Source organism: Labeo rohita, chromosome 24 (assembly GCF_022985175.1).
Source record: "Labeo rohita strain BAU-BD-2019 chromosome 24, IGBB_LRoh.1.0, whole genome shotgun sequence".
Taxonomy (NCBI): domain Eukaryota; kingdom Metazoa; phylum Chordata; class Actinopteri; order Cypriniformes; family Cyprinidae; genus Labeo; species Labeo rohita.
This window is the reverse complement of record NC_066892.1, coordinates 3474401-3494749: the sequence shown is the minus strand read 5'-3', so window position 1 is coordinate 3494749 and position 20349 is coordinate 3474401. Positions and strand designations below refer to the sequence as shown.

General features: G+C 35.1%; 1 pseudogene and 3 gene segments (V, D, J or C); 2 read left to right on the top strand and 2 right to left on the bottom strand.

Moving 5' to 3' along the window:
- Positions 1-748: 748 nt before the first annotated feature.
- Positions 749-1644, bottom strand: LOC127156129 (Ig kappa-b4 chain C region-like). The segment is given in 2 exon segments: positions 749-1167; positions 1615-1644. Coding segments are annotated over 2 exon segments (327 nt in total).
- A 1146-nt stretch (positions 1645-2790) lies between these two features.
- LOC127156065 (Ig kappa chain V region S211-like) lies at positions 2791-3318 on the top strand. The segment is given in 2 exon segments: positions 2791-2898; positions 2984-3318. Coding segments are annotated over 2 exon segments (384 nt in total).
- A 7824-nt stretch (positions 3319-11142) lies between these two features.
- LOC127156128 (Ig lambda chain C region-like) lies at positions 11143-17433 on the bottom strand. The segment is given in 3 exon segments: positions 11143-11570; positions 17277-17328; positions 17410-17433. Coding segments are annotated over 3 exon segments (390 nt in total).
- A 287-nt stretch (positions 17434-17720) lies between these two features.
- On the top strand, positions 17721-18763 carry LOC127156127 (immunoglobulin kappa variable 1D-13-like; annotated as a pseudogene).
- The last annotated feature ends 1586 nt before the right edge of the window (positions 18764-20349 follow it).

Genomic DNA, 20349 nt, shown 5'->3' with positions numbered 1-20349 from the left:
ACATTTACAGTAGATAGAACACAGGAAAAGAAAGTTCAACAGTCTTCAGCAGTTAAAGAAAAAAATTCATTCATTTTTGCTTTTTGAAGTTCAGCAGCAAAGAGATTGGTTAACAAAATGGGATTAAATACAGGGAGATGGTAAATGCATTTTCACAAATAGTATAGAAATACAGTAAGCATAATGTTTACACAGTACACACCACGCCTCAGTCCCAGTTTCTTTCAACATGGGCACACAAGAGCTATCAGTCAATAAATGGGAAAACAAAGGAACTGGCGTTTCTAATTTGAAAAAGTGACTCAGATATTTTCTTGTAAATTAAAAAGTAATGCGTTACTTTACTAGTTAAGTAATCTGATAACATTATTTTCTATTACATTTAGATTTTTTTTTTTAATAAAGACTATGTGGCTTTTTAATTTAGTTTTTACACATTTTCATAAATTATTATTTGACTTTACAAACCTCTTCTTTCCATTACTCAAGCTCATTTCACAGAATTATGAGTCAAAAAGGGAAACTGAATGTTAAGCTATATCTGCAATTGTGCTACTCTGAGAATAGAGCAGAGGTTGTATCTGCAGGTGTTTTCAAGGTTCATTGACTTAAGTTTATTTTTAACTTGTGAGCAAAAGCTCTCATCCAATGAAAGACTCGAAACAAAAATGACACAAAAAGAGACACAAAGTTACAACTGTATTTCATTTAATGACTGATTGTTAATAAAATCACACATATAGTCTTGTTTGAGACACGCAAAGCAGAGCAGATGCAGATGAGAGCGACTGAAGCTGGATGTGGAGAATGAAGGAGTCGCTCATGTGCTGTTAGTCTCCATGTGAGACATGAGTGAGAAGAGCAGCAGATCTACTCTGAACACTGATGTCTGGTCACGTGTCCAGTGAGCGCAGGCTGGCCGCTCCGTGTGGCCTCACAGCTCACTGAGACGCTCTCCATCCACTCCTGCTCAGAGAGAGTCAGGCTGCTGCTCCAGCTGTACAGACCGTCCTTCTCCAGGAGCCCAGCGCTGCTCTCCTGAGACCTGCTGCTCCCGTCCACCTTCCAGCTCAGGCTCCAGTCTGACGGGAAGCCCTTGTTGGCCACACACACACCAGTGTCGCTGTCTTCTTTGAGGAGATCTCTGCACTGGAGGGTGGCAGGACACTCAATTTAGGATGAGTGACGCCTGACAAAAATACAATAGTCAACTTAATCAAGAACAAAGCATTTCTCTCTTATCAGGTTCATTATAAATATATGAACAATTAATACTGTTAATAGTTTTATTAGTGCACCATTAAACTGCAAGTCACCTGATTTAATTTTTACAAAGCCTGTGATCAGCAAAGCAACGAAAGTTTGGTGAAATATATTTTTATTATCAGCTTAAATGTAAGTCACTTTGATTAAAATAATCATGATGTAAATAAACAGAATAACTGCAGGAATTCATTACAATTATTGATGACACCAAGACTCAACTGTGTACAAAATTTTGTTTAAAAAAATAGAAAATAAACTTTTGTCTGGCATGTACATAAATTCAAAAATAACTTTTACAAATATTAATCAAAATTAGGGGTGTAACGATTCATCGATATGGATCGATACATCGATACGATGTCTGACGATACGATGCATCGATGCCTCACGTAACGATATCTTTAGTGTAAATAGGCACCTTTATTTTGGCACTGTCCACATTTGCACATAATGTCTGTCTATGCATTACCACCAACCCATGCATTCTCGTTCAAACTCACGTACCGCGTGGATACTAAATTTAGCTCTCTTCCACTTTTTAAACCTTTTTTTAACCTTTGTAACATCAAAAATGATTAATCTATATTTGATTTACACAGTGAAGGCTATGCAGTTATTTTACATTTGATTATTACAATTCTGTAGCCTAACTGAAAATTTCTTTAGACTGAGCTGAAAAACCTGAAAAGCACTGTCTATTGAATTTGTGTTTTTGTTCTATTCTTATTTATTTTCTGCTTTTGGTATTAAAAAAAAGTGTAGGCCTATTTTTTTGTTGTGAATGTCCCAATTGAGCTACAGAATGTGATAATTTCAGATAAATGTTCATGTTATATATTTTGGTTGCATTTGTGAGTTAATAAAAATGTTGATGGTTGTTAAAATAGGTGTATAATATCATAATATCAATATATCGATCGCTATACTCCTGTATCGAATCGTAATCGTATCATAGAATCTTTTTGAGGTATCGGCAAATATCGCTGGGTCTGAGAATCAATACTGTATCATATTGAGACAAACCATCCGATTTACACCCCTAATAAAAACACAATTAAGCAAACATAATCTACAGGCTTTACTTAAAAATCAACGCAATAAGTTTAATTACTGCCTTAAACTTTCAAGTAAAATTAAAATTACAACTCAATGTAATTTTTATTTCAGTGCACATTTTCAAAAATTTAGAAATTAATTATCATTGAGGGGGGAAAAAAAGTACTCAAGCTCTGAAAACTCATAAAATCAAGTTGAATTAACAAAAATTATATAATTATATAATTAAGGACAGATTCAGGTTAATATACTAAAGTTGGTCTTGATTTATTCAGAATTGAATGATCTGATACAATTCTTAATGGTTTAACTATTAGAAGATCAAATATATTAAGAAAAGATTCACTTTTATTCTATGGTCTCATTTCAGTAATAGTATTTTGTGTCTGTCTTTTAATGAGCGACTGTCCTCAGGCTAATGACAGTGAGTGTTTGCATATTGATCAGATGCTTCAGTGCTCTGAGAGTGTTTATAGTGCTGTGAGTTTAACACTTCATCACTGACACACACAACAATCTTCATCAACATGACCTTCATCATCATCTTCATCTGGACTCTCACAGCGTTTGCTCAAGGTTTGTGGAGAGAAGTTTGATATGAATTCATTTCAAGTATATTGTCAAAGTTTTGAGTTGATTTTCTTCTTGTTGTGTGTTTCAGAGTGTAGAGGACAGATCACCGTCACTCAGAGTCCCTCAATGACAGCAGCTCAACCAGGAGAAACAGTCAAAATCAACTGTAAAACCAGCAGTGATGTGTTGAGTAATGAGGGTGAATACGCTTTAAGCTGGTACTTACAGAAACCTGGAGAAGCTCTTAAACTCCTGATTTATAAAGGAAATGTCCTCCAGTCAGGAACACCATCTAGATTCAGTGGCAGTGGATCTAACAGTGATTTCACTCTGACCATCAGTGGAGTCCAGACTGAAGATGCTGGACATTATTACTGTATGAGTATACATGCCGTCAACAGTCAGCCTGTTCTCACACAGTGATAAAGAGTCGTACAAAAACCTCCGTCAGTCAGAGTCACAGTGACTGAACTGATTCTGCAGCTGCTCAAACACTATCACTCACTACTGACACACAGAGACCAAACACAGGAACTACACATGTGCTCAAAACTGAGTTAGGAGTGAAATCAGTTCTATTAGACTGTGATCCGTCCTTTGACAGACAGGTTTTATTCAGCTAAGCTCTGATTTTTAAATAAATTAATAGCAAAACAAACAATATACACACAACAATTTTCTCAGTTCCAGTATTTAGTTCTTTTTGTTTTGTTTTTGTAGATTCTACTACAGTCATAATGTATCCCTTATGAAACTACGACTCTAACTCCATAACTGTCTCATCAGTCCATGAGCAGAAGTGAAACTGTTCCAGTTCAGAGCGTTGAACCAATCAAACAGTGAAACTGTGAGTTTGAGGTGAAAATCAGATTTGCATTGGCAGCTTTAGTGATTCTGATCGTCTCAGAATAGAGCAGCTCCGTCTCCAGTGACCATGTTCAAACCCCAAGAGCTTCAGCTCACATTTACTGCTAAATACAGCTGTTCTCAACTATTACAATCATCAACAGCAGCTCAAACTTTAGTGAAAGAACGACACACTGATCAATGATGCAGTCGAACACAAATGTAAGGCGTTCAGAAGCTTTATTGAATTAAAGGCAGCACATTGAAAGACTGTTTCAGTATTGAGCTGTAAATCACGTGACTGCTGTGAATCCTGCTGCTCTTCACTGGAGAAACATCAGCAGGAGCTCTTGAGGAACGAGGCCTCTTGATCAGCTCCGTCATGTGTTACTCTGCATGCAAAGCGCTCTGCACCTTCCCAGCGTGCTTTGTTAAGGGTCAGGACGCTGCTGCGGCTGTAGCGTCCACCCTGCTTGCTCTCTGCACTGGTCTGAACTCCCTCAGTGACCTCTGACCCATCCAGCATCCAGCTCACCTGCGCCCCCTGTGGAGAGTAAGAGCTGAGCAGGCAGAGCAGTGCGGCTGAGTCTCCAGAGATCTGCAGAGAAGAGGGCGGCAGCAGAGACACGGAGGGCTTCACTGCGGGACCAGCTGAAACACACAAAACTCTTTTTTTTTAAATCTGCAGCTACAATCGTCACTGGAAAATCACAACCAGTTCATCATTTTACTGTAATTTCATATCACTGCTGTCATTCATACACTGTAAAAAACAATTTGTTGATTCAACTTAAAATAATTTGTTACCCTGCTGACTTAAAATTTTAAGTTCAGTCAATAAAAAAAAAAAAAATTACTCAACTTGAAATGTTAAGTTATACTAAGTGACAACTTTTTTGAATTGATTCAACTTAAGATTTTAAGGCAGCTGGGTTATTTAGCCAGCTTTCAAGTTTAACAAACTCAAATGTCTAAGTTGTCACTTAGTACAACTTAACATTTCAAGTTGACTAAACTTATTTGAGTTAGCTAAACTTAAAATTGTAAGGCAGGGTAACAAGTTATTTTAAGCTGACTCAACAAATTGTGTTTTTTGTTTTTTACAGTGTTTTTTACCAGTACATTGACACTTTCCTGAGTTATGTTTGCAAATATTAACTAAATGAATTAAGAAATGTTCTATGTAAAAAGGTTATCATTTTTAAAGGTATTAATCTGTAAAAATGCTACAGTAAACAAATAAATACATACATACATAAAAATAAACCTATGGTTAGCAAAAAGTTATTTTACTATATACATCGAAAACTGTAATAAATCTAACAGGAAATTTAATGTAATTTTCAGTAAAATAATGTTCAATTTAGTTTTTGGAAGTGAAAAAGAGCAAGTCTGACAATCACATCTGCCTTTTATTTACATTATTATTATTATTTTTTACAGTGTATCAAGTACTGTACATATACATATAAGCTGGTTCTCTGAAGCAAAAATTATATCACTTTCTGAATTTAGTAAAATGTTTAAACAAATGTTAAAAACATCTCTTTCCAAATGCAAACTGATAATTTTATTGAGATTTTTATAGAATAGATTATTTCAAAACATTATTTGTATTTTGAAAAGAGTCATAATTCAGGACATTTTCTCAAATAATTTGTAACATGTTTATCAACTGAAATTCTTTTTGCCTGTTGATAACACCAATGAAATTAATTATATTTTGACTACATTATCCAGCTTTTGTCACATACACAAACTGAAATATATTAAGTAATAATTGAAAAATCATTAAATAATTTAACTTACTAATGTAAAATATTAAGCACAAATCGGAACTATTGCTTGAAATAGAAAAACTATGGAATATCACCAAATGTAACTTGTACATAACATAGCAGACAAAATATAACAATAAAATACATCAGCTGCTGCAATCAATCAATAAAATAGATTGAAATTCTACAATAAAATGTGAAATGTAAGTAAAGCTTTGTAATAATATATTTTTTATAATAATAAATTATAAATGTTGCTGCCAAAGGTTCTTTAAAACCCTTAAGCCTCATCTGAAAACACATGCATCATACTTTTTTAAAATAATTTAAGAAAGGACTTACTTTTGAGCACCAGTTCAGTTCCTCCACCAAAAGGGTACCACAGTGCTTCATTCTAGTGAAAGCGTCGTACAAAAACCTCCGTCACACTCAAATGAACACAAACTCCAGCAGAGAAAGAGACAACGACACTCACACACACTGATATGAGACTTAACATCATTAATGTGTTAATGAATTTTTTTTTTTTTTTTAATTTCACTTTTATGTGCTTCAATGAGCAGAATATTGTTTGTTCTGTTCTTGCTCTTGGAGAAATTAAAAAAGTAAACAATAAATGTATTAAATTGCATTTTCATTAGACATCCTAATTTTAAAATTATCATGCATGTCTCAAAGCATTTTTAATCATTAAATCAGTTTTAATAAGTTTAGTTGACCTGTAACCTTTGAATGACCTCTGCCCTCTCATGGAGTTCTGAGTGACAAACTAGTGATGCAGTTCTGTCATTTAAATCATCAGAAAGCCTGTAGCTTCAGACACATGATTCAATGTTTTTGACTCACAACATGAGAAAAGATCCTAAACACTGTTATGTTTCACCTGGATCATCTGCTGTAAACTGTACACAGATTTACATAGAGACAAATCACTCAATATAAATTTCTTGTTTATTCAACTGTTACACAAAAGCCGTATCACACTCACAAACATGCTGATATTCAGATGAAACAGCACTGTTGCTTGTGTGATATTGCTTTTTATTAGTAAAGAATTATATTAACGTGAACTTTTAAATGTTTTCTAAGTCTCAAAGAAACAGCACATTAAACTTGTTCACTATAGAGTGTTTGCATAGAGAGTGTGTTTTACATGAGCGACACACGCTTCAGTGCTCTGTATGTGTTTATAACTCTGTCAAACATCAAACATGATCAGCAACTTATTTTCACTATAATTGAACCTACAACCAACAAAAATGACTTTCATCACCATATTGATCTGGATGCTGACAGCATTATTTCAAGGTTCGTGTCAATGAAGACTTCATACATTATTTACTTGTATTTTTATGTGTTGTGAAGATATATGTTTGTAAAACTGTTTGTTATTTTTATTCTTTCTCATTTTTATTCTTTCTCATTTGACAGAATCTATTGGGCAGGTGACAGTGACTCAAACTCCACCAGTGCTGATCGCTCAAACTGGACAAACAGTCACTGTAAACTGTAAATTTAGCAAAAGTTCCTACATTGCTGTTAATGGAAATCCTCCTCTTAGCTGGTACTTACAGAAACCTGGAGAAGCTCCTAAACTCCTGATTTCATGGATACAAACAGCCTTGAGTCAGGAACTCCATCTAGATTCAGTGGCAGTAAATCATCTGAGAGAGATTTTAATCTGACCATCAGTGGAGTCCAGACTGAAGATGCTGGACATTATTACTGTCAGAATATACACAGTGTTAGCAGTGATTATGTGTTCACACAGTGATAAAGAGTCATACAAAAACCTCCGTCAGTCAGAGTCACAGTGACTGAACTGATTCTGCAGCTGCTCAAACACTATCACTCACTCAGCAGTGTAGATTTTCATGATAATGAATATATTTCATTTAAAAAGCTTTAACTGAATTTTCCACTTGCTACAGTAAATATGTTAATCTAACATTCTTTATCTTATTAAAATGATCTAGCACTATAATTGTGAGGTTCATAATTTGGCTACATGTTCTTGTTTTATCATGAATCTGCAGGTATTTTTTGCCCAGTGAGTGAAGTTCATCCACCTTATTATTTTCTGTAATTTAATGTAAATTATTTTTCCAGCCATTTCTAAATTTAATGTATCTGGCTTCTGGTGTCATCCACTTTCAGCTATTTTTACCTGTACAAAACAAATCAGCTCATTTTGCTACTAGATATTGCAAACTGGTGTTTGGTACCATATTATTTTAATATTTTGTCTTAAAGCTGCAGTCCATAAATTTTGCCTGTTTGTTGCCATCTTTGTTTGAAGCCTGCAATTGCAGTTATTTGCGGAATTATCTTATTTACTTGGGTTATCTTATTTTACTGGTGTCCTCAGCGTGGACAAATCTAATGTTTTGAAGAGTATGTGTGGCTGTCAGTCACTGCACCAGTGTGGATACTCAGAAATCACAGATTCTACATCTTGGAAGTATGAGCCAAATAAGAATTTTCACCAGATATTATCATCTGAATAAGTAAGTAACATGTCTGCCACTTTTGTTCTGACCAGCTGAGGAAAAAAAAGCAATAAATCGCACTACCAATGGTGATTGAATCTAACAATTGTTTAGCTCATATCACATCAAACCGTTATAAATTATAATTTTCATACTTTGTTATCAAATTGTTAATGGTAACAAAATCAGCACTGCATGACTATGTGTATACAGTGTGTATTAGAGTTGGCATACATTTCAATTTTGGTACAGTCTAATATCTAATCGTCATACCATTCGAATTTCATATAAAGATATTGTTCTTTTAACCTACCAGTACCACTCAAATTAGAATTATTACAAGCTTACCGTTGTGAATCGGGCTAAAGTAAGGACATAGTTTTGAACACTGGCTGGTTATGCACTTGCTCAAAAAATGATTTCGGATCATTTTTAACCAAAAAAAGTTACAGACTACAGCATTAATTATGAACAAACTGGTCTTTGTGGCACAAATACTTTTACAGTTTACTGTGCTTTGTTATTCCACTTGTCATTTCCATACAGTGGCTAATGAACCGGAAATCTCACACTGTCTCAGAAAACATCTTACTGAGCTAAAGCCCTGATCCAATGAAAGATCCAAAACAAAAAAGAACAAAAAAAAAAACGAAAAAAAAAAAAAAAACAAAGGCATAAAATTACCATTGTATCTTATTTATTGAGTAAATTTTAATAGAATTAACACTAAAAGCACACATATAGTCTCATATGAAGCACACGAAGCAGAGCAGATGCAGATGAGAGCGACTGAAGCTGGATGTGGAGAATGAAGGAGTCGCTCATGTGCTGTTAGTCTCCATGTGAGACATGAGTGAGAAGAGCAGCAGATCTACTCTGAACACTGATGTCTGGTCACGTGTCCAGTGAGCGCAGGCTGGCCGCTCCGTGTGGCCTCACAGCTCACTGAGACGCTCTCCATCCACTCCTGCTCAGAGAGAGTCAGGCTGCTGCTCCAGCTGTACAGACCGTCCTTCTCCAGGAGCCCAGCGCTGCTCTCCTGAGACCTGCTGCTCCAACCGAATGACAATTTTATTTCAGGGTTTTATTTTTCATTTTATTTTTATCTTTAACCTTTTAGAATTGAATTATTTAATGAGGGAAAAAGAGCTGAAGGTCTGAAAACACATAAAATCATGTTATCAAGAAATAACAGAAGATTATAGTTCACTGGAAGAAAACAAAGACGCTTTGACAATGAAAACCTTACAAAGTTGACTGCCAAACATTCAATGTGAACTAAAAATAAATATAAAATACAAAATAAAATATACAAAGCATCCTATAGAGCAAGAAAGTGTTTAACAGTCAGTTGTTGTATTAATAATATTAAATGATGATTTACTTACTGCCAACATCCAGTTTGGTGCCGCTGCCGAAAGTGACCCACAGTGATACAAACTAATAGAGCAGCTGAACAAAAACCTCCTGAACACTTCACTAACTGCACAAACACACATCAACTGAGTCTCCAACAAACACATCCACTCACAGAACAAATTACCTTACCTTGTACATGTACTTTTTGCAGCAGCATTATTACTAAAGCATGAAACTGAATTTATGGAAAAATTAACATTTGGTGTGACATGACACGATCAAACCCAGTTGATTCAGTGATTGACAGAGACACGTGTTTGATGATCCTCATGTCTGTTAAAAAGCCGCAGGAACATCTATTGTATTTAGCATTAAATTTAGGAACTAACAGTCATGAACAGTTTCTATCCAACTACAGTCAAAAACATTCTCAAAAGTCTCACAGGAGAGAGTCAGCTTAATATACTAAAGTTGGTCTTGTAGATTCATTCAGAAGTGAACGATCTGATACAATTTAGCCGCTTGACTATTAGAAAATATCATATTATAAAAAAAAGATTAATTTTTCATATTTTAGTATTTGTATTTTGTGTCTGTTAATGAGTGACTGTCTTCAGGTCACCCTGCAAAAAAGTCTGCACTGGCCCTTTACAGACCCACTTAGGACTAGTCTAAGGGCCCTCAACAGGCTGCTAGCACAAGACCACTGAGGCTTTGCTCATTGGCAAAACGTTGGCCCCTTATTGCTCACTAGGATGAGCATTTCTTTCACAACATTCAACAAGTATTGTTTTGTGCTGCTTTAATGCTGAAAAATTTAAAATTAAGGTTATTAAGTCTATCAAAAATGTCCCAACAAAGACAAAGTTCATCCAGTTTACTATCGAGTTTTTCAAAAATATCTCTTCTTGTGCATATTTTTTCCCATGCTGAGCAAATCCTGTCATCAAATGCCATCAGTCATAAGGGTTCAGTCAAGCAGCTTTTGTCAGATGGTTCACCCATTTTACCATCACTGGTATTCTTCATCTTAAAGAGCCACCAGTATATTTTATTTTTACTTTGCTTGAACTCGATCACGCCAGCTCTGCTCTAATGGCTGCCTGATGATTAGCTGCAGGACTAATCAGATTGACCCCTAGTGGATGACTAAGGATTTGCCTGCTCATATTCATAATTACTCAAGTGTACACCTCTGAATTAACAGGATCTCGTGCACCTGGAAAACCCCTGTATTAGACTGTGATCTGTCCTGCGACAGACAGATTTGACTCAATGATAATAAGAGAAATTAGAGCGTACAAACTGATATCAAATCAAACAAAAACAATGGTGCCATATTTCTCAGGTCAAGTGTTGTAGTTTTTGTGTTTTGTTTAGATTATTGATTGTATTACACACATATTTTATCATATAGTAAAGTCATTGTGTATCACAAGCAACATAAAGATGTTCTTGAGCAGTTTCACAAGTAGGTACTAATGAATGTATTACTCGAAACACATTTCTCTTAAAGCAGAAGTGAAACTGTTCCAGTTCAGAGCCTTGAAACTGTGAGTTTGAGGTGAAAATCAGATTTGCATTGGCAGCTTTAGTGATTCTGATCGTCTCAGAATAGAGCAGCTCCGTCTCCAGTGACCATGTTCAAACCCCAAGAGCTTCAGTTCACATTTACTGCTAAATGCAGCTGTTCTCAACTATTACAATCATCAACAGCAGCTCAAACTTTAGTGAAGGAACGACACACTGATCAATGATGCAGTCGAACACAAATGTAAGGCGTTCAGAAGCTTTATTGAATTAAAGGCAGCACATTGAAAGACTGTTTCAGTATTGAGCTGTAAATCACGTGACTGCTGTGAATCCTGCTGCTCTTCACTGGAGAAACATCAGCAGGAGCTCTTGACGAATAAGGCGTCTTGATCAGCTCCGTCATGTGTTACTCTGCAGACAAAGCGATCTGCACCTTCCCAGCGTGCTTTGCTAAGGGTCAGGACGCTGCTGCGGCTGTAGCGTCCGTCCCGCTCGCTCTCTTCGCTGGTCTGAACCCCCTCGGTGACCTTTGACCCGTCCAGCATCCAGCTCACCTGCGCCCCCTGTGGAGAGTAAGAGCTGAGCAGGCAGAGCAGTGCGGCTGAGTCTCCAGAGATCTGCAGAGAAGAGGGCGGCAGCAGAGACACGGAGGGCTTCACTGCGGGACCAGCTGAAACACACAAACACACACAACACAAAGTCACACTCCAGCACTCTTACAATTCAGCTCATAGTTTCAGACATGATTATTCAATAAAAATCACAATCATTTCATTGTTACTGTAGTTTGATCTCACTGCTTTCATTCATACACCACATAGACACTGTCCTACATTAAAACTCCATTAAATAAATGTTCACCACTACTAAATGTATTATGTACATCTAATTTAAACATTGTAATGGCAAACACAGGGTAGGGTACAATGGGGCTATAGGCGCCCTTTAAGAAAAAATGTTCTTTTCACTGCGCCCAAAGTGTATGATTGCAGAAAAATACATGTGTATGTACTGGACATTTATGGAGCAACAGCTTTTGCTCCATAAATGTTGTTTATTTTGTTTAAAAATCTTATAAATGTATGAGGTGGCAGGGGGGCCTTTTACCCCACGCATGGGGGTAAAAGACGCACAGTATTGATACAAATACTTTAGCTAAAATAATGTTTTTTAAAAATAATGTCTAAGTTAATACTCGTTCAAATCAATCACTTTAGCAAATAAAATAAATATTATTTTAATATTATAAATATACTGTCATTAAAATATGTTAATATAAAACATATATTTTAAAATACAGAAAAAAAATCATTTTAAAATGTAAAGATTCTATTAAAGGAGATCCCATAATAATTTAATATAGATTTACAGCAGTAACAACAAATTATATTTTATTATATGATATGATTAATAGCATGTTTTTAACTATGATGGTTTTATTCTAAACATGGTGATTATTTCTAAGATAGACACCCAATATAATATATGATATTTACCATCTGAATCTAACAATGTCATTTCAACAAATGGAAAAGTAAGTCTTTTATTAATTATCATGGTATTATTGTGCCTTTTAGCCCCAACAGCAGGGCTGCTTTTTACCCCAAATACCATAGTTTTACATACTCTTTCATTATTTAAAATCTGCTGTTTTTCTTATCTTAAACAAAACTGAAAATCACTAAGAAGACCTTTGTCTCAAGATATACTGAATAATTTTAGTGATTCTCATTTGCTACTTAAATCTACAACATTTTTAAAAGCATCAAATATTAGATCAAGTAAGCACAGAATCAACTTTGCGCTGCTGCCCGTGATCGCGTCAAGGATCAGACAATTTTGCATGTGTATATTGAAAAGCGGATGTTTTAGAAAGTGCTACGCCACATTTTTCTTTTAGTGGTTTAGAGGAAAATAATATCAAAGGCGCCTTTAGCCCCGTTGTACCCTATACCATAAAAAATATAATAGTTTGCTATTTTCTGAATTAATGGGTTACATTTTAAATTATTCTCAAACTGATTTGAAAAAACATTGTCCACATGCAAATTCAAGATTATTTAGAAAAAAATTAATCGTTTAATTTTATATTAATTGTATTTTTAAAAGATCGTATGAGACATAATAGTAATTATATGGAAATGTAAGCTTAAAGTTTAAATGTTTTCAAAATGTTCATTATTTTTTTTGCCTGATGATGATTTATACAAAATTAGAATTATTTTGTTCGTATTATCAAACTTTTGTGTCATGCATTTCAAAAACTCTTAATTGTTAAAACTTTATCAAGAACAATGGAAACAATAAATGAAGAAATAACTGCATATACAGCATCAAACTATTCAATCAATAAATTAAAATGCAATGAAATATTAGCAATAATAAGATATGAAATTATTCATGTAAAGTGGATCAAATTGAAAAGATATGAAATATGAATTTAAATGGAAAGAAGAAATGTCATGAAATATCACTGGAAATGAATACAATAGTTGTCATCATGAAATGTTGGAATTAATAAATAAGCTTTTCTATCTTTCTTCTTCTTCAATTTCAATAATGTTTTGGCAAACGTTTACTTAATAAAATAATTAACAATGTCATACATTTTAATGATACTTAAAAACATTTAAAAGAGACTTACTGATCGTCAGTTTAGTTCCTCCACCAAAAGTGTACCACAGTGCTTCATTCTAGTGAAAGCGTCGTACAAAAACCTCCGTCACACTCAAATGAACACAAACTCCAGCAGAGAAAGAGACAACGACACTCACACACACTGATATGACACTCAACATCAGACATGAATTATTGGATAAAGTGACACAAAAACAGCCTCATCATTTCTAAATGCTTCTTAATGGATGAACACTAGTAATTCATTCTAAATAAATAGAAAATAAAAGCAAATAAACAAAATGTATGTATTAATCACATTGTCATTAGACATCCTAAGTTTAAGTTTCTGAATAATCATGATTTCTCAATGCTTTTTTAATCATTAAAGCAGTTTTAATAGGTTTTGATGACCTGTGACCTTTGGAATGACCTTTGCCCTTTCATGGAGATGAGTGACAGTCATGCAAATCTGTCATTTGATTTATCAGAAAGCCAGTAGCTTCAGACACATGAATCAATGTTTTTGACTCATAACATAAAAAAAAACACTTTTGTGTTTCACCTGCATCATCTGCTGTAACCCGTACACAGATTTACATAGAGACGAATCACTCAGTATGAACTTTTTGTTTATTCAACTGTTGCACAAAAAAGAGTTTGCATAGAGTGTGTTTTACATGAGCGACACACACTTCAGTGCTCTGCATGTGTTTATAACTCTGTCAAACATCAAACATGATCAGCAACTGTTTTTCATACAACCAACACTTTATAATTGTTCTGAACAGTATTATTTCAAGGTTTGTGTCAGTAAAGACTTCATACATAGTTTACTTGTATTTTGATGTCTGTTGTGAAGATTTATATTTGTAAAAGTGTTTGTGGTTTCTATTCTTTCTCATTTGACAGAATCTATTGCGCAGGTGACAGTGTCTCAAACGCCATCAGCTCTGATTGCTCAAACTGGACAAATAGTCACTATAAACTGTAAATTTAGTGAAGATTCCTGCTGTATTAGTAATGGAAATCCTGCTCTTAGCTGGTACTTACAGAAACCTGGAGAAACTCCTAAACTCCTGATTTCATGGACCAACAGCCGCCAGTCAGGAACTCCATCTAGATTCAGTGGCAGTAAATCATCTGGAAGAGATTTCACTCTGACCATCAGTGGAGTCCAGACTGAAGATGCTGGACATTATTACTGTCAGAATGTACATGACATCAGCAGTTTTTTTGTGTTCTATAGTTCACAGTGATAAAGAGTCGTACAAAAACCTCTGTCAGTCAGAGTCACAGTGACTGAACTGATTCTGCAGCTGCTCACTCACTCAACAGTGCAGATTTTCATGGATATTTAATTAAACAAAGAGTACATTGAGTTTTCCACTTGCTAACTACTTTATCTTATGAAATCTTTGTATTATTTATTAGATCTAACACTATATTTGTGAGGTTCATAATTTGACCACATGTTTGTGTATCATCATGAATCTGCAGGTGTTTTCATGCTCCACTGAGCAAAGTTTATTTGAAGTAAAACATTTATCTCATGAATGTCTCGAAACAAAAATGTGATCATGGACCACAACACCATGAGATTTATACATCATCTGAAAACTGAATAAATAAGCTTTCCACTGATGGTTTGTTAGGATAGGGCAATATTTGGCTAAGATACAACTTGAAAATCTGGAATCTGAGGCTGCAAAAAAAAATTAAATACTGAGAAAATCGCCTTTAAAATTGTCCAAATTAAGTTCTTAGCAATGTATATTACTAATCAAAAAAATAGGTTTTGATATATTTATGGTAGGAAATTTACTAAATATTTTCATGGAAAATGATCTTTACTTAAAGATCATTTTTAAGTAAAGTTTACTCCACCCCAAAATGAAAATTTTGTCATTAATCACTTACCCCCATGTCGTGCCAAACCCGTCTTTGGAACACAATTTAAGATATTCTGGATGAAAACCGGGAGGCTTGTGAATGCCCCACTGACTGTCAAGTAAATACCACTGTGAAGACCCAGAAAAGTATGAAAGGCATCATCAAAATAGTTCATCTGCCATCAGTGGTTCAAGCTGAATTTTATGAAGTGACGAGAATACTTTTTGTATGCAAAGAAAATAAAAATAAGCGTTTGTGTCCAGCGGATATTCTCCAAAATGATGCTACGGTCACACAGATGAAACAAATTGTTAAATAAAGTCATTATTTTTTATTTTCTTTGAGCACAAAAATATTTTTTTTCAATTTTGGGATATAAAAACAATTTTTAAAATTATAATTGTATAATTTACTTACTGCCAATATCCTTCTTAACGCTTCACTAACTGCACAAACACACATGAACTGAGTCTCCAACAACCACATCTTTGGACACACATTCATGCATCACATGACTATTTTATTTTTTTGTTGATTTACCTGTCATTATGAAAAATTAAACATACTCAATTTCAAAGAGTGAAATGTCTGTAATAACATCTGATTGGAGTATAAACAATCTCAGTTGATTCAGAAATGCTCTACAATATAGAGCTGAACACTGATGAGGAATATCATATATGATTGGAATGTCATAAGAATATTGAGTGTTATAATGAGGAAAATGATAGTTTTTTGATTGTAAGTTTTTTTGATTGTAATATTTGTCATTTTTGATCTCCTGTAAGTGACTGTGACACATTTGAGAGGAAACAGCTTTGAATTTGTGTCCCACCCCCGTGATTGAGCTCAATATCACAGCATCTGTCAGTCAGACTGTAAATCAACATCACTGTCCTTCAGTTCTCACTCATTCCCAGTAAAGATGACGACACTCGCTCTGATCATCTGCTCTCTGCTGCTGCTCCTCAATGGTCAGACTCACTTTTACTACATTTAATACATTACATCTGTTTGTTTTGGCAAAGATCATTGATTTCATCTGCTGATTTTCTTCTTGTTGTGTGTTTCAGAGTGTAGAGGACAGATCACCGTCACTCAGAGTCCCTCAATGACAGCAGCTCAACCAGGAGAAACTGTCAAAATCAACTGTAAAACCAGCAGTGATGTGTTCAGTCTTGCTGGGATTAGTTTTTTTTCCTGGTCCTTTCAGAAACCTGGAGAAGCTCCTAAACTCCTGATATATTATGCAAACCGCCTCCAGTCAGGAACTCCATCTAGAATCAGTGGCAGTGGATCTAACAGTGATTTCACTCTGACCATCAGTGGTGTCCAGACTGAAGATGCTGGACATTATTACTGTCAGAGTGTACATGAAATCAACAGTGACTATGTGTTCACACAGTGATAAAGAGTCGTACAAAAACCTCCGTCAGTCAGAGTCACAGTGACTGAACTGATTCTGCAGCTGCTCAAACACTATCACTCACTACTGACACACAGAGACCAAACACAGGAACTACGCATGTGCTCAAAACTCAGTTATGAGTCGAATCAGCTCTATTAGACTGGGATTTGTCCTGTGACAGATGTGTATTATTCAAACAGGCTTTTTTCCCACACATTTTTTCCCAGTTCCAATTATGTAGTTTTTGTAGATTCTACTACAGTCACGATAAACTTATCTTATGAAACTACGACTCTAACGTCATAACTGTCTCATCACTCCATGTGTAGAAGTGAAACTGTTCCAGTTCAGAGCGTTGAACCAATCAAACAGTGAAACTGTGAGTTTGAGGTGAAAATCAGATTTGCATTGGCAGCTTTAGTGATAATGATACTTAAAAACATTTTAAAAGAGACTTACTGATTGTCAGTTTAGTTCCTCCACCAAAAGTCCTCCACCACAGTGCTTCATTCTAGTGAAAGTGTCGTACAAAAACCTCCATCACACTCAAATGAACACAAACTCCAGCAGAGAAAGAGACAACGACACTCACACACACTGATATGACACTCAACATCAGATATGGATTATTATAAACAGCAGCACAAAATATTCATCTTTAAAAATAAAAGTGTTATTGCATGAAAGCTGAAATCATTTGTTTCATAATTAATACCAAAATGTATTTCCAGTTTACATGTGATTTTAAGCTGCTATATAACTGCTTTATAATGAAATTTTTAGGGATGATTTAAATGGTTATTTCCTATTGGATGACCTTTTATCTATTATACAGTACCATGGATAATTATATTATCAAAAATAATAATAAAATGGCACAACTGTGTATCTGTACTGTCTTCAGGTAAATGATCTGGAGTGTGTTTGCATATTGATCAGATGCTTCAGTGCTCTGAGAGTGTTTATAGTGCTGTGAGTTTAACACTTCATCACTGACACACACAACAATCTTCATCAACATGACCTTCATCATCATCTTCATCTGGACACTTTCATACTGCTTCATACTACAAGGTGAATAGTGTATATTTAAAATAAACTATATTAATTATAAAATATAATAATTTTATAGCTGTAACGCCAGGCCAGCAGAGGGAGCCCTCACCCTAGAACTGCCTGTATGCTCCCTCTGCTGCTTCTATTGTTACTTCCTGTTTGTCACTATTTAAAGACTGGCCATGTGCTCAAGACTCGGCGAAGTATTGCCAGTTCAACCTGCCTTACCGAGCATTTACTCTGTTGGATTACCTGTTGCTATCTTGCTTTGTTTATGGACTATTGAGTTTTCGGATTACCCCTATCGGATTGTTTGCTGTTTCTGGACTGACTTCACGGTGTTCGACCCACCGCCTGCTTTATCTCTCTGCTGCTTGGATTACGTTTATGTTTTGTATGCTGTTGGACTGCTTTTCTGGTTATCGACCCTCTGCCTGTTTCTACGTTTATGTTTGCTGTCGTTTACAATAAACTTCTGCAATTGGATTCAAACGCCGCCTCAGCATCCTTGTTACAGTAGCATGTTAAATAATATGTTTATGACGTCATAAATGTTTGTTTTTCAGGTTGTAAAGCTCAGATCACAGTGACTCAGACTCCAGTGAAACCTGCCACACCAGGAGAAAATGTTGAGATGAGCTGTAAACTCAGTACTGCTCCAGCTTGCACCCCACCATGTGTGGCCTGGTACTTACAGAAACCTGGAGGAGCTCCTAAACTCCTCATTTATGACATTAGATCACGGCAGTCAGGAACTCCATCTAGATTCAGTGGCAATGGAGCAAATTATGGAACAGATTTCACTCTGACCATCAGTGGAGTCCAGACTGAAGATGCTGGACAATTATTACTGTCAGAGTGAACACAGTGGTGATGTGTTCACACAGTGATAAAGAGTCGTACAGAAACCTCAGTCAGTCAGAGTCACAGTGAATTAACTGATTCTGCAGCTGCTCAAACACTATCACTCACTCAACAGTGAACTCAAATATGATCTTAATATAAATTTTATTGAGATCCATCATTACTTTTGAGGATTATTAAAGTTACTTTAATATAATGATCTTTTTTTCAGATCCTTTATGGTTTATCTCTTATTCTCTCCAGCAGAAGTGAAACTGATCCAGTTCAGTGCATTGAAACAATCAAACAATGTTACTGTGTTTCTGAGTTTAGAATTTATGGATATTAAATGAAATATAAACAATTTATTCAGTTTTCAACTTGCTACAGTAAATACTGTATTAATCTAACACACTTTATCTTTTTAAATTATCTAATACTATATTTGTGAGGTTCATAATGTTTCATCATGTATTTGCAGGTGCTTTTATGGTCCATTGAGTGAAATTGAGTGAAAGAGACACGTGTGTGATGATTCTCATGTCTGTGTAACCCTTCTACAGGCAAATACACAAGTACTAGGTTCGTAAGAGATTCAAGTAAGATCTTGCAACACAACGAATAGACAAATTCTTTTGACAAGTTTCAATGTAACTTTAGTAGAAAGTATTGTACAGAATAACAATAGAATACAGCCGGCACAAACAAACCCCTTTTTTTCAATCAAACGTTGGTGTGTGCATTTATCAGTGTATGTGTATTAGATGCAACCAGTTCGGCAATCCATGTAGTCTTTCAAAAGTGGTAAAGAAACAAAATGTTCTCCAATGTCTGTTAATTCCTTTGTTGGTAACAGTCCTACCGCATGACGGTTCTCAGAACGTCCAAGTTCAAATTCTCAATCAGACAGGGAATCCAGGAAATCCAATGGGTGGCTCCCCATCAAATGTTCAACACTTTCACAATAGCAACAACGGAAAACCCTCGTTGTGGAAAGACCCGACCTGCATTTACAAAACAGGTAACTGTAAAACACTTGTTTAAACATTCACATCATCAATTAGGCCTAAGGATCACAGTTTCCATGAAAATAAGTTCCATATTTTACAAATATGAATACTGCATTTGAGAAAAATCAATAAAACTAATGCATTTGAATTTCTTCATCTGATAAAATAATCAGTAAACATTCTCTCAATTGCAAAGATTGTAATGTAAGTTCCACAGTACAAAATAAATTAATAATGCATCAATATGTATTATTTCTAACGAAAATAGATCTTACTCCCCATTTAGGGTGTACGGCTCATATAGCTCACAAAAACAACTTTTATATCCTAACATAATTAATAAACAATACAAAACTTCATATAGAAAATGAAAACATAAAAGACAAACATTTCACCGAAATTAGACAATATTGTAACTTGATCTTAATTACTGACAGCATGCTACGCAGTTACACGGCATGATGTTTAGCCAATTAGGCTACTCGCTTAATATATATCAAAATAATTGACAAAACTCACCAAGATATACATCGAATTTGATTAAGGAAGCAGATGAGCAATCGATACTGTTCCACAGCGATCTCCTGACAATATATACATAACTCTTTCTTCAATCAACAAAA